At 40.3% G+C, this 15,175-nt stretch overlaps 1 protein-coding gene across 1 annotated transcript; it reads left to right on the top strand.

Annotated features, from left to right (window-relative positions):
• On the top strand, positions 1–15,137 carry capn1a (calpain 1, (mu/I) large subunit a). Its single transcript, XM_052079606.1, has 23 exons — positions 1–222; positions 4,634–4,880; positions 5,871–5,940; positions 7,709–7,827; positions 7,900–8,033; positions 8,198–8,366; positions 10,186–10,269; positions 10,344–10,429; positions 10,555–10,629; positions 11,287–11,447; positions 11,526–11,695; positions 11,790–11,801; positions 12,419–12,630; positions 12,723–12,762; positions 12,865–12,930; positions 13,291–13,348; positions 13,495–13,559; positions 13,691–13,759; positions 13,832–13,910; positions 13,991–14,104; positions 14,202–14,260; positions 14,374–14,718; positions 14,764–15,137. The coding sequence occupies exons 2-22, from the start codon at positions 4,635–4,637 to the stop codon at positions 14,398–14,400; spliced, it is 2,115 nt and encodes a 704-aa protein (XP_051935566.1). The 5' UTR covers positions 1–222; position 4,634; the 3' UTR covers positions 14,401–14,718; positions 14,764–15,137.
• Positions 15,138–15,175: the final 38 nt, after the last annotated feature.

The raw sequence follows: 15,175 nt of genomic DNA, 5'->3' as shown, positions 1-15,175 counted from the left end.
AAACTAGCTCCCCAAGTGGTAGCTCGTGCGTGGCGCAGTGTATGTTTGCGTGTGTGTGTGACGTATGCCCTCCTAATGCGGTGCCGGTGAGTGTCTGTATACTGTGAGAGGGCTGGACCTCCCCTTCTGGCTTCGGAACCGCTAGTCTTCACTTCCCCTTTTACAGGCTTAGCGTTTCTCGACTCCCACAGAGGAGACCACGATTCGTCTGTAAAGGCGGTGGTGAGTGTTTTTCTTTTTTCTTTTGTTTTGGTCATTGTTTTTGTTGTCATATGACTGTGTGCATGTCTTTTTGGTATGCGGCTAACGGTTCGCCTGTCTCGTTCATATTGGGGGTGGGTGGGTGTTTAATACGGTGCAGCGACTTTAAAGACCGATATGAGATGGCACATTCAAGCTCGAATAGTGACGTCACTTTATGTGTTATTGTGTGTTTTTAAGACCGTTTTAATAACTGGGGTGTCGGCACACACGGGCCTTGTGAACAGGTGCTCATGATAACAATCCGGGGCCTAACATGCCTGGCATACTAGATGCTTTTTGAATCACAGCGAGCCTGTGAATTCATTGCCACAGTGCTGCAAATGAGAGTGGGTAACACTATTATCGTGACTTCCTGGACAGCGTTGAACAACGGTTGAGGCACTCTGATGACATCACTTACCACAGATCTGCTTTGATCAGCTATTTGCTTGCGACTGTGGATTGGAGGAGTTCTAGAGTTCATCATTAGCCAGAGTAGAGCCACAAGAACATTCCTCCAGCAGAATGGAAGGGCACCAGAATGAGGGGGGTGGCGCCTCGGCTCGCTTCTCTTGTCTCTACTGTACACTGCCAAAACTGTTCTTAAAAACAAAAACAGGATTTATTTAAAATGTTTATTTTTCTCCAAAATCAGAAATATATTATTCAATTTTGGCAACATCATTTGCCACTAGAACAGGAAATGAACAGTTCTGACAATGAGGGTTTGAATCTGGACTCTGACCTTCCTATCCCAAAATATGCATGTTCATTGCAGACTATATTGTCTATTTATGTGAGTGGGAGTGGGAATGGAGTGCACTTCCTCATGCTCATTCATTTAGGATAGGTGTCGGCTCACCCATAACTACAATGTACAATGAAGATAGGCAGTCAAGAAAATTGAGATTTTAACAAGCCCACGGATGTCTGAAAAAACAGACTTGTGGTATTTCAATAGTGCGATCCTTATAAATTGAATTTGAAATGTTTAAGGCAAACAACTTTGACACACTTTGACACAAGTTAAGTGCCCTTACACAAAGACCGCCTGGTAAAAGAAAGGTCTCAAATGATGGAACAAGCTTATTTTGTCTTGATTTGAAATTGGTTGTTTGTTGTATTATGGTTGTATTGTTGCATGCTGGCTTTCGTGTCAAAAATGTTGCACGTTTCACTCAAAACACAGTTCTTTGCTCCCGTTTTAGGTGACTTTCTCACTCTGCATCATTAGATCAGCACTCCTGACTGGACTGTGTACTGACCCCTGCTCGTTAGATTCTGTTGAGTGGTACAGAGCAGCACAAAAGATGGTCTCAAGTGAAAGCACTGATTAGAATCACATTTGCCAGGAGAAACTAATAGCCAGCTGCTCCGACTGTTTGCCTCGCAGCGCTATTCTGCCCTCTGTGGAGATTTGTGAATCTCTCACTGATCAGTCAAATGCATTCAAGGAAAAATAAATATATAAAGCTCTCATTAACTAAAGTGCATCTTCCACAACTCGGTGTCATCCACATTCCATAAACGAAAAGGCATCTTCTTTCAAGATCATCAGAGAATGACATTTCTCTTTTTTCCTCTTTTTGTGTCGCTCTCTTCCTCTCAGCCTCTCTGCACATCAGGTATCATGTTACTAACTTCTTCTTTAATGATGCTTTCTTTTTCTTGTGTGGTCTTGATTTTAGAACTGTAACTTCATTTCCTCTGCGCCTCCGTTCTGAATGCTCCTGCTATGCTCCTTAACTGTTCAATTTGATTGTACATGACCTATACTTGGGAACCACTAAGGTCGAATATACTGCATTCCTGGACACTGGTCAGCCTCTGATTCGGTTGGATTTCTAAACAGTTTAACCGTTTTGAAATAATGCAAATGTGTTTTGTGGCCATATATGACATCTATCACTGTAGAAGTATAAATCATCACATTATAAAAGCGAAAAGTAAAAACTGGGCAGTCCGACTTAATTGATGAATGTCAAAGGTGTAACGGGAAGTTGATTTGTGTCACAGATGCGCCAGATGTGTCTCACTTTATAACAGATTGGTCTCATGAGTATTTTGAACTCAAAGGAGACGTGCATTTTCTTTTACAATGAACAAAGTAAAACAGTTCCCAGGTGGCTTCATTAAAAGCACTTGTCAGTTGTAATAGACTAAGGATAAATTGCAGTGATTTGCTGGCGACTAGTCCAAGGTGTAGACCACGCTTTCACCCAAAGGTAGCTGGGATTGGCCTAACTCACCCACGATCCTAATGACGATAATCGATGAAGAAAATGAACGAGTAAAAAATTATTGCACTGTTAATATACACTGTACTTATCACACAATATGCCACCTGCCACCTGTCTACCTCCAGACTGCAAATGAATGGTGCCTGCTGCCTACCGTAATTTAACCACGCTATTACCTAGCGCTCATCTGACACTGCAGGTCTACTTGACTTTGGGTTTTGACATGACAGAAGTCAAGGTTTCCCATAGAAAACTCACCAAGTCTGGTGGTCGAGAAGCCGGCTGGATTCATAATAGGCACTTCATTTTCATTAGTGTACTGCAGGTGTCACCAACATTTTTGAGGGTGAGAGCAACTTCATGTGTACCGATTGTGTGAAGGGCTACCAAATTGATACACGTCTGAAATAACATATTTGTCCAAAATACCTTCAATAATATGAGGATGTGTTATTTTTAATACTTGATGATTTAAATTGTCAGACTTTGATCGTGTTTTGAAATGTCTCACAGTACTGCCAATGTTTGCATTTTTAAATCATAATTTCTACTAGCAAATCACAATGTCCAGGCACTGGCGGGCTACTCAAGTGGTCTTCACGGGCTACCTGGTGCCCGCGGGCACCATGTTGGTGACCACTGGTGTACTGTATTCACTTTATTTTTTTTTGGAAGATTTGTCACAATATTTTGTTACAATTATGTATTTACCCACAAACTATCACGATAAATGATTTTTCTTTCAAATTTCTTTGTTGTTGATGTTTTCAATGCCAGAGCAATAAAAGTATCAAATATTTTTGCTCATACATTTTTAATGTACGAGCTAAAACTGAATAAATAAATAGAAGTAATCCTTTTTAAGTGCAATCCTGTGCAATATTATAAGCATATGAAAAAATGGCTTTGAAATGTAGAACGATAAAATATCTTGAGGATATAAATACAAATTCAATAAAAAAGAGGCAGTCTCTTTTAATTATTTTGCCAACATTCAACCAATATGAACAGAACGCACACCACATAGTGTATTGGCATATGTAGTGGTAGAGCAAAATGATATGCCTTTTTTGTTTCCTTCCTTCCTGAACCATTCATCTTAATTTTCTTCTTTTAAAAATTCTACCAGCAATTACAAAACGGTGAGTTCACATTACATCAGTACTGCGTGTGGGAGTGTTTTACTGTATTAATTTATACATGTAAATTATTTTCCAGAAACAGGAAAAATATTTATTTCTGTTCAGTTTCACATTTGAAGGGTTGGCAGGCACCCGAGAGACTCATCTGGAGGCAACTCTCCAAAATATTTTTTGTTGCCTGTGGGCTGAGGACGGGGAATTTTTTACCTTGCCAAATGCACTGGCTGTCCACGTGCCCACAGTAATCATTAATCCCAAAATCATCTGATTCATAGGTTTTATTTTCTGCGAAACACAAACAAGATGGTGATAACAGGCCCAATGTGTGTTCCATTAGTCAGTTCAACATAAGTTTAAACGCGATCAACATACGGTCAGCAAAAAGTAACACGATTAGTTTCGGTTAAGTGAACAGGTGATTTTACTACCTGTGCTGATGTGATGTATCGCCCCAACACTGTGTGACGAGCATCCCATTTACCAGTTCATTCACAAGAAAAGGCATTCAAAGTAACAGAATCTCATTGCAAGGACAATATGCCACACAGAGTATATCCCCTTTTAAAAAAACAACAAAACAAAAATTTGACTAAAACATTTTCTCAAAGTGAAAATAATATTTTTCTCAAAGTGATTCTCATTTAAATAAATGATTTGAATCATCACATTCGACTTTAGAGGTTCCACTGTAATGTGCAATAGCAAGAATAGAATTTTGTAATAGAACGTCCTTTTTGCGATGCTAAAATGCCCTCGTTTCTTGAGCAGTATCAAATATTTTTTTCTACTTTTATGCTTGCATAATATGGAGTCAATGTGGGTTTGATACCCCCCAAATATGGTCAGTGCAATTTCGGTGGACGGATTCGATATACAGTTTTACCCATACTTTGTATGTTTGCTCTTCACACTCGTTGCTGTACCCTCTTGACAAGAGTGTGTCACTGATACTAATAATAGACAGTTCAGTACCCCACCACCCACTTCCATATTTTTATCTTGCGCTAGTATGAATCCTATTGGAGGGATATCTGCAACCATAAACGCCAACAGGCTGCGAGCGGAAGGCATGGGCTCCCACGGGCAGGCGGTGCACTTCTCCAACCAGGACTATGAGACACTGAAGCAACAGTGCATTGAGTCGGGCTGCCTTTTCGAAGACCCCTGTTTCCCTGCTGAGCCCCCATCGCTTGGCTTCAAGGAGCTCGCTCCATACTCTGCAAAAACCAGAGATGTGGAGTGGATGAGACCCACGGTAAGACCACTGAAATGTCATCAAATGTTCTATTACTCCATAACATTACCTTCAATGAATGACATTCAATGCAAAGTCTTGATTGTTTCAATGTATCATTCCCTTGCATTTTTTAATGGAACATGATTTTTTATGGGAACAGTTTAAGTCTCAAAACAATTAGACGACAGTCATTCAATTACGAATAAATCTTATGAGCAATTGGCGGATGACTGGTGGGTACATTGCCGGTGGTTTTTGCTCCCATGTATTTCTCAACAATGGTTCCATTCCGTTTTATGAAGCCGGTTCCCCATAACCTTTACACTGTTGTGAAATTTGATGTCACATTGTACCCCCCCCCCCCCCGCCCCAGTTGTGCTGTGTGTATTTTTAGATAATTAGATATGTTGTGTTCTGTAGTAGGAATGGCTCTAAGATATAGTATATGACAAAAGTGTAGGTAATGTAAGGGCAGGTCACACTGAATACTTGCAGAGGCTTAACACTTTATACTAATTTTAACATCTGTGGTTGTTTTAATAGTCTTATGGTATTCTACTTAAGAGACTGAGAAATCACTATACTTGGTCAGAGTGTCATTGTTAAACCAGCAAATAGTGATGCACTGTAATGGACATCTTATTTTACTTCACAAGTTTATGAATGTTGACCTCTTTGATTAGCTTCTCATGTAACTTGTAAAACAGCATGACTGTTTGTGGTGGTGACTGGAACGTAAACTCAGCAAACAGCATATCAGTGACCAGTTTATGCCTGAAAATGCGGACGGAATCGGACACGTTGTGGCAGGGGGTGATTAGACCACTTCAGCTGTCTGCATTCTCATCCCCATATTGAGGGTGTTTGTTTATATAAGTCCCTCGGAGCCTTGATGCAAGAATAGTCTGTGTGCACGATCGTAATCCATATAGGCTTTGTATTAGTGTACAGAATTAATCACAGAATGTGGATTTGTGTTCACCAAGACATGCTTTTATCTCTACCAAGGAACTGGTGAATCAGCCTCAATTCATTGTTGGCGGTGCCACCAGGACCGACATCTGTCAAGGAGCACTGGGTGAGTACGCTTTGGTTTAATTCCCTGCCAAAACCCCACGGTAAACTGACTAAATGACCTCTTGCTCCCTTTACTATTAACTTTCCCTGCTGGGTTTTCTTGGTATGTCGTGGTTGACAACAGTGGTGCTTTTAGGATTTGACCTCGAGGGGTATCTAGCCACAGAATGTCAGGAATAATAATCCATCATAATGTTTTTAGATGGAGTCATTCTTTTTAATAATTACAATCATATAATTTTTATTATTACGTTTTTAAGATAATGAATGGATGGATGATGATTAAAAAGAATAACAATATTCATTATTACTATGGGTGGCAACTGGCCAACTGGTTAACACTTGGGAGTAGAAGTGGCACTATAAAGATGGTAAATAATACAATGTGATGTTCAAAAGTAGTCACATTTGTAAGATGTCTTATTGAAGTGCAGAATATTTCGGTGGAATCAAGCCATACATCCATTATATCCTCATTAGAGTTGCCAGTAACTGGAGCCTAGCTGTTTAAGAGAGAGGATGGGTCCACCCTGGGCTAATAGACAAGCAACCACATTTAGACAAGCAACCACACTCGCCTTCACATGTCTGGGCAATTTAAAGTACCATATTTAATTAACCGTGAAAGCATATTTTGGGGAATGCTTTCATGTTATATGCAGAAACAGTAAAGACCTGCACCAGTGCAGACACTTTCCCAATTCATACGTATCTCAGAAAGCAAATTTGAACATGAAACATTTAGTTTGTTGTCTGCTATTGTGTCGATCCAAAATGGCTGGCTCATCCTGGCACTTTAGCTCACGGATCCTTGCGGTGTATTGCAACTACATAATGAGGCTCTTTCCATTGGCTTGAACGGTACAGAACAATTGTAAAAGAGACCAAGAAGGGCACTCTTATGCACTGAGCATACACTAGGTCAAGATTCATAATGCTGTGTTTGCTTATACTGCACTAAATAACAGAAGCTAACCATTAGCTCATCTGTGGCAACTAGGCTGGTGTAAGCTAAAATTTTTGAAATTATGTACCTCCAATTTGTGCGAGTACAGCTTCATTCAAACTCAAATAAAAACTTAAAGTGGTGTGTCTTAAATTCTTGGGCAGCCTGCTACCAAAACAACATCTGCTATCGACCTTCCCCTGATGAAAATATGCACGGAAGCTAGTCCCCCACCATCACCCCCTCCCTCATATATTCCCTTATTTCACCGTCTTCATTGTTTATGTCTTGTGACCTGTTGTAACTGTCATGTGCTTCTGCAGGAGTGTTTTTGCCTCACTCAAATTATCCTCAAAATGAGGGTAGTTCAAGCGTGGTTTTTTTCCCTCCCCCCCTCCCTCCCTTGTGGTTTCTTTCTGACTTTCGGGTTGAATGAACGCTGGCGCGTTTTGGCTGCCGCTGCTCAACCCGTATTGTTTTGTGTTTTTTGTTATTGTAAAGTGTCCTTGGGTGTCTTGAAAGGCGCTTATAAATAAAATGTATTATTATTATTATTATTATTATTAAGCCAAGGTACAAAATTAGAAACGTCAAACAAAAACGTCAAAAAAAGTAAATAGACAATTGAAATGCATGGGGAGGAGGTTGTTTCAAACCAAAATATTCTTTATTGACCTGGCAGTTAGGGTTAGTGGCGTGTCTAAACATTTTTGACTGAGTACTCTAATACTTTCTTTCCTCTTCCTCCAATGTCAGATCCATTTTCTCATTCCCTGAACCATGAACATTAAAAATAACATTTCATTTACATCTTTTGGTTCAGGGGACTGCTGGCTCTTGGCAGCCATTGCTTCTCTCACCCTCAACGAGAAGCTGCTTCATCGAGTTGTCCCACATGGCCAGTCCTTTGAAGATAGTTACGCTGGAATTTTCCACTTTCAGGTAATTTTTAAAGACACATTGATTGTGCAAGATCATTATGCCATTTTGACTGATGAAGTTGTTGTGTTTTAGTTCTGGCAGTTTGGTGAATGGGTAGATGTCGTCATAGATGACCGACTCCCTGTCAAAGATGGCGAGCTGATGTTTGTGCATTCTGCTGAGGGCAATGAATTCTGGAGTGCACTGCTGGAGAAGGCTTATGCTAAGTAGGTAGTTTGGAAGGCTACTCGGTCTATGTCTTTAAATTATTCAGCGGAGTGCATGTACTATAAGAGTGAAGTGCAAATCTCCACCGCATTAGGAAGTGCTGCAGTTTCCCATCAATATTGCTGAAGAGTTTGTGTATTTTCTTCTTCGTTGTGTCCATCAGGCTGAATGGAACCTATGAAGCTTTGTCTGGAGGAAGTACCACTGAAGGTTTTGAAGACTTCACAGGTGGCGTGTCTGAGTGTTACGAACTCAGCAAGGCTCCCAGAGATTTGTACAAGATCATCGGCAAAGCTCTGGATAGGGGCTCCCTGCTGGGCTGCTCTATTGATGTAAGGGCTGAAGTCACTCACGAAGCCGACACTGCATTTCGGAAAACTGGACAGACATTTGACAGAGTAGAACAAGAATTCTTACTCAAACGTCCCCAAGATGCAATAATGTGACATCATGCAACAATGGCAGTGTGTTCACAAACTTAATGGGGCTTGAAGTATCTCTCCCCATGTGTCTGCTGCACTCCTTTCATGATGCCTGCCAAAACCACAAAAGCTTGCTTTGCGCACTGCACACAAAACGGTAAATGGTAATAATGATAGAAAAACATGAAAACATGTAATGTCTCTCAAGGATATGACATCAGATGTTACTTGTTTATCTCACTCTTTGATTATAAATCACGGCTACTGCGGGCCTCAGCCGACGGTAAATCGGCAACATCTTCAGGCAAAGCCGACACACGGTTGAACTCCTCTCCGAGTTGCATAATGTCCGCTCTCCAAATTATTCTCAAAACCCACCCGCTCCCTCCCATCCCGTGAGTCACATGGGGCATTCAAAAACACTTGGAAATGCCATTGCTCATCAAACGTCATGTGTTACCAAAAGCAATACACGTATCCTGAATTTCTCACAGTCAAACACTAATTTTTGCCGCTTGGACATTTTGTAAACTTAAACATTGTCAAAATTGACAGTTTTCGTGACAAGCAGGATAGGTGCAATAACAACCACTTCTCCCCAACTCCGGCACCTCAGAGAAAGTGGGCGTGTGTTGAGTCGGCAGTGGTGGTACAAGGGTGGCTCCTCACTTTGTGACGTATATTTACTTTGATTGGGAGGGTCTGGTGCTTAGAGAGCAGGAATACTCTGCGATGGTTGAATGGAGGAAAACACCACTTGGGAGGTGTTTTTGGTGAGGAATTAGCATTTTAACATTGCTTAAAAATAAATAAATATTTTTTAGCGCCGATGTGGATTTGGAACTGGGAGTCGCGGCTTGGAGTTTGAAGCGGATTACGTGGGACAGGAGAAGGGAACTAATGTCTTTTCGTCAATGGACGCTACAGCTTGGTGTTTGCTTTCAAAACTTAGCTTGTAGCAGACGTGTGCACATTCTGAGCATGACGTCTCTGACCCTCTGGTGAAAGGACACTTTGATCCTCTCCTCTTTCATCTGTAACTGCTTCAGACAACACAGTGCATGCAGAAAAATGGTGAAGATTGCACGACTGTCTGTGTCCTATGTGTTGTGTTGTGTTATTTTTGTTATTTTGACTTCAAAATGGCGCCGCGAGAGTGGTTGCCTTTCCAGCAGCTCCTATATTTTGTTGTTCTACTTCTTTCCCTTTCGTAACTTTGCTGCTGTGAATTGGGAATTTCTCTATTGCGAGACTAATAAAGGTTTTCTTATCTTATCTTAAATAGTTTGATTAGCATGATATGGGCATCATATCCGATTATCAAAATTCTTTGCACATTTTATATTTTATTATAAAAATTTAAGCAATACACATTTTACCATGCATTGTAATTTAGAGGTAAATATATCACATTCTGTGCATCTCATTAAAAAAAATTCAAGTACCGGTAGTACAAATTTGCATAATTACGTGAAGAGTTAGTGATTCAACTTTCAAAAGTGCTCAAAGGTGAGTGACTATCTGTGTTCTAGTGGGTTGTATTGATAATGCATTTGTTTTATTGGGTGTGGGCGATGGCCGGCACAAACATTTTCCAAGACTGCATCATGGAGTGAGTTTTGTAATTGCACCTAGATGCCACCACGGCATCACATTTGTTTACAGCACTACCGTTTAATCCTACAGCAGAGGTTTCCCACTGAAAATCAATGTGTCCTTTTCATTCCAGATAACCAGTGCCTTTGACATGGAGGCTGTAACATTCAAGAAGCTAGTTAAGGGTCACGCCTATTCAGTCACTGGGCTGAAGGAGGTACGTGTGAGTGGGACACTACTAGGCAGCAACTGGCGTTATATTTCTTGTTGACAAATGTCTGTGTGATGTAGGTAGATTACCGTGGCAGACAGGAGCGTTTAATCCGAATTCGTAATCCTTGGGGTCAAGTAGAGTGGACCGGTGCCTGGAGTGACAAGTGAGTCTTCCGAGTATACCAAATGTCAGCCTACAGACAAACTTCCACGTTGAATGTTTTGTCCCATTCTGTGAGCCGGTAGCCAAATAAACTGAAATCTGATGATGCACTCCCGTTCTTTGTAGTTCCTCGGAATGGGAGCACGTTGATCCATCTGAACGAGATGAAGTGCATTTGCAGATGGAAGATGGAGAGTTTTGGTACGTGTGACAGGTGCCGCAATGATTAGCATTGCTTATTCTATATTAATGTGGAACAATGGAAAAATAGAGTCTTGTAAACAAACCGAATTAAAGATTAAATTGGGCTATGGCCTATTTTACCATTCGTGGATGCTTAAATCTAAATGGGTTTACTGTGAGGCAGTAAATATTGTGTAGTACCCATCTATTTAATTTCTATCATGCTTGTTTTATTAGGGCTGTGGGGAGCTATCTTAGCTGACTTTGGGAAAGAGGTGGAGTACGTGCATTACTGGTCGCTAGCCAAATGCTGGGCACAAATGGAAAACCAACCACTCAGACTGACTGTAAATTCACAATTAACAATTTAGGTTCATCCATTAAAACAAGAGATTAAAAATGGGAGGAAACAGGATAGGCTCCATCTCACCTACGAGGCGACCCTGATAAGAATAAACACTTTAGAAAATGGATGTTTGGAAGGATCAACAATAATGATGTGTAAATATAAAACGCAGTGTCCATTCAATGTTGTTATGTTTTGAGCTTTGTTTCTTGTCTGGATACTAAACCTCCTCTTCAAATGTTCTGTATTGAATCTTCTGACAGAACTGAATTCCAAAATGTCAACCCACTTCTTGCACTTTTGAATTCCATATTTTTCTTTCCTTCCAGGATGTCCTTCAGTGAATTCCTGAGACAGTTTTCCCGACTCGAAATATGTAATCTGACTGCTGACGCTCTGAAGGAGGACGCTCTGAGCCACTGGAACACCATCAAATTTAATGGCACGTGGAGGAGGGGCAGCACTGCCGGAGGCTGCAGAAACAATCCCAGTGAGTCGTGTTCTGACAGAAGCTATTTTTCTGGAAATTTTGGAAGCAAGTCTTGAACAGAAACACTGATGTTTTTAGACACATTCTGGATAAACCCTCAGTATAAGATCACACTGCTTGAGGAGGATGATGACCCCGACGATGACGAGGTTGCCTGTAGTTTCTTGGTTGCACTGATGCAGAAGGACCGCCGTAAATATCGCCGACACGGTCAGGATATGCACACCATAGGCTTTGCGCTATATGAGGTAGGAGTGAAGATGAGTTCTCTTCATTGTTCATCAATCTGCAATTAACTCTGCTTATTTTATGATTTTTTTTTGTCTTTGTGTATTCTTGCAGATCCCCGAGGAGGTAAGCAACATGTGAAGTGAAGACATGTTTTTTTTTTGGTACAATATTTTATAATACCGGATTTTGCATTGTGATGCACTCACCAGACACTTAATTAGGTACACATGCACAATCCATCGAGATCCAATAATAAAAGTTGCATTCCAAATTCTGCCTCTGCAAAGACAGTTGTGGTCAGTTTGGAATGACACCATTCGAGATGTGTAATGTAACTGTTCTGTTCATTCTTGTAGTTGGCAGTGGTACAACTGGGTAAAGTCCAGTTGTATCACTGCCAACTACAACCACAATAATAGACAAATCTGTTGAGATCGGTTTATGTTTATTTTGTTCATTTTAGCTAACATTAGCACAGCAAACTATTAGAACCTGATCTCAGTGTGACACAAAACAGTTTTACGCCATAATTACATATAAAAAGGCAGCTTCAGTCACAATGGGACATTATCTTTTATAGAGGCAGAACTTTTTACACCGCTACTGAGTTGGGATTCATTCCTATTGCTACTTGAAAAACTGAAAAATTAATCAATAACTACCGTACATTTCAAAATCATAATTCAAACATGATTGGAGTAAAATGGCCAATGGCACATTTGTTTTCTTACCGCCCTCAGTTTAAAGGTTGCCAGAATGTCCACCTGAAGAAGAATTTCTTTCTGAGCAATCAATCGTGTGCTCGCTCTGAGACTTTCATTAACCTTCGGGAGGTGAGCACACGGCTCCGTCTACCTCCAGGAGAGTATCTCATTGTCCCCTCCACTTTTGAGCCCGGTAAAGAGGCAGACTTTGTCCTCAGAGTCTTCACTGAGAAACAATCAGAAACCGAGTACGTGTATTTTTTTTCCACACTTGATATTGTTGCGTGGTCTTATTTCAAGGGTTGTAAAAAGGCAAGTGTGATGTCATTGAATTTTGCAGAGAACTAGACGATGAAATCTCTGCTGACTTAGGAGAAGAGGTATGTGTACCTGTCTGACACATGAGTTGTATGGAAAGAAGTTAGAAGTTCTCAACTTATCTGATACTACTTAACCTGTAATATAATTCACCTTGCCTTCAGGAAGAAATAACTGAAGATAACATTGATGAGTCCTTCAAGTCCATGTTTGCCCAACTAGCAGGAGAGGTAGGCTGTGGAAAACTCATACATTCAAGTATCTTTATTTGGTCAACTAAACTCGAGCTCCACCTCACTGAAAGACAAGAACTGTTTTATTTTTCCGAGCCAGTCCCTGAAGATGTGTAATGATAATGATGAAAATGCTATAACAACATGAGAAAATTACATTATTGTTCGAAATATAATAAATATGTATTTCAACGGATGCCCTGCAAGTATATTTGTAGAAATTATGCATGGTTTGTGTTTTTTGTTATTGTAAAGTGTCCTTGGGTGTCTTGAAAGGCGCTTATAAATAAAATGTATTATTATTATTATTATTAAACTTGAAAATAATGTAACTGAATTGAAGTATTTTTCATGCAGGACATGGAGATTTCCATTCGGGAGCTGAAGACCATTCTGAACAGAGTCGTCTCGCGCCGTGAGTTTTGTTTATTCGCAATGATAGATTGATAGCTGCTGATATGCTGACATGTTAGTATGCCTCTTGTGTATACACCGTCAATTTCCTGAATGGCCACTCCTATTATAAGCGACTGTGTAACTCCACTTTTGGTGTTCTCTCAGATAAGGATCTGAAGACGGATGGCTTCAGTCTGGAGTCCTGCAGAACAATGGTCAACCTTATGGACGTATCCTCTTGCCTTATCATAAATTAATTTGAAAAACTACAAGACAGTTTTACAATAGAGTACTGTAATTGTGTCAGATTTTTGCATCGCCTTGGTTGGTTAGTTAAACACCGTGACAAGATTTTAATTAGAAGGATGGAAGCGCTCGTTTGGGAGTGGTGGAGTTCCAGGTTCTTTGGAATAAGATTCGAAAGTGGCTGGTGAGTGAGTAAAAAGTGTCGTGCATTACAGCCATTTCAACCAAATTAAACATGTATTCGCTTTGCTTACAGCTTGTCTTTAGGCAGTTTGATCTTGACAAGTCAGGTGCCATGAGTTCCTATGAGATGCGTCTTGCCGTGGAGGCAGCAGGTACAAACGCTCACTATTTACTTGCATTTAAATAATAGTTGACAAGCGAGATCTACCCTCATGTATTTTATTTTTTGAAGGTTTTAAACTAAACAACAAACTGAACGAGATTCTGGTGGCCCGATATGCAGAGAATGAGATGATTGACTTTGATAACTTCATCTGCTGCTTGGTCAAGCTTGAAGCCATGTTCAGTGAGTACTCTACCCCTTGCTGTTATTTTGTGTGTAACTTTGCCCATAAACTCCTCATGGCCATTCAATAACATGTAAATGGCATTATTTTACACAGGGTCTTTCCTGCAGTTTGACAAAGAGTCCTCAGGAGTGGCTGAATTGACTCTCATAGAGGTGAGTTCTGAATTCTTGAATTGGATTGGATACACTTTGTCAAATGTACTGTATGTGAATTGCAAGCCTTTCCATCAAACTTGCATTACTCTCTCTCTCTCTCTCTCTGCTAGTGGCTTTACCTGACCATGTGTGGTTGAAGAGGACTCTATACCAAGTTGAGGGATGGCAGCAGCCTGCAGATTGTTTCAACGCTCAGCCTTGAAAATCCTGTAACATTTCCCACCCTAGCGTATCCAAAGTAGCAGTAGAGACACATTGAAAAGTCCATCCAGGCCAAGTGTCTCCCACTAAAAAGTTGTAAAACTATGCAAACCTGAAGTATGCAGCTATCACTCCTGCATGAGTACAGTATATGCGTAACCACAGAATGGCAAGTTATTTGCATGGTGATATTTCTGTATTTTAGGTTGGCTGTCTAAAGGTCTAAAATATTTAGCAACGAAAGCATATTGGTAGTGCTTGAAAAAATTACATTTTCACGAATTATCACATTGACCTAGGAGCTTTTCTTACTTTGTATATGACTTAAATTTTTAACAGGATAGTGTGCATCCAACTTTGCACCCATAGGTAGTGAGACAGACTTGAGCATACGACTTTTTTTAAACCTATTGTTTTTGTGTTGTTAGAAATAAGTCGCCCATCTGTGAGGTTTCACGCTAAGGGTTTACTTTGCACTGAAATTTTTGTTGAAGGAAGCTGCAAAAATGCCTCACATTAATGTAAGCAACGGAGTTTCTTGACAGGGATCACAGTATTGGAATGCCTTATACATGTCCTTAGCTCTAAGCGGCTAAATTAAAATGTGCCAGTTATGTTTTGTGCTCAGAATGTGTGTTGTGCCTTCAATAAATAATGCCAGTAACATTCTTCATTTCAAGGTTTGTTGATTGTATTCACAACATTTAGTTG

The sequence above is a fragment of the Hippocampus zosterae genome, chromosome 11, assembly GCF_025434085.1.
Source record: "Hippocampus zosterae strain Florida chromosome 11, ASM2543408v3, whole genome shotgun sequence".
NCBI lineage: Eukaryota > Metazoa > Chordata > Actinopteri > Syngnathiformes > Syngnathidae > Hippocampus > Hippocampus zosterae.
This window is presented reverse-complemented; position numbering and strand designations above follow the sequence as displayed.

Coding starts and splice junctions, on each gene's coding strand:
- capn1a (XM_052079606.1), top strand. CDS start 4,635: ATGAATCCTATTGGAGGGATATCTGCAACCATAAACGCCAACAGGCTG. Junction 8,034..8,197: donor CTGGAGAAGGCTTATGCTAA/GTAGGTAGTTTG, acceptor TGTGTCCATCAG/GCTGAATGGAACCTATGAAG. Junction 13,560..13,690: donor CAATGGTCAACCTTATGGAC/GTATCCTCTTGC, acceptor GATTTTAATTAG/AAGGATGGAAGCGCTCGTTT.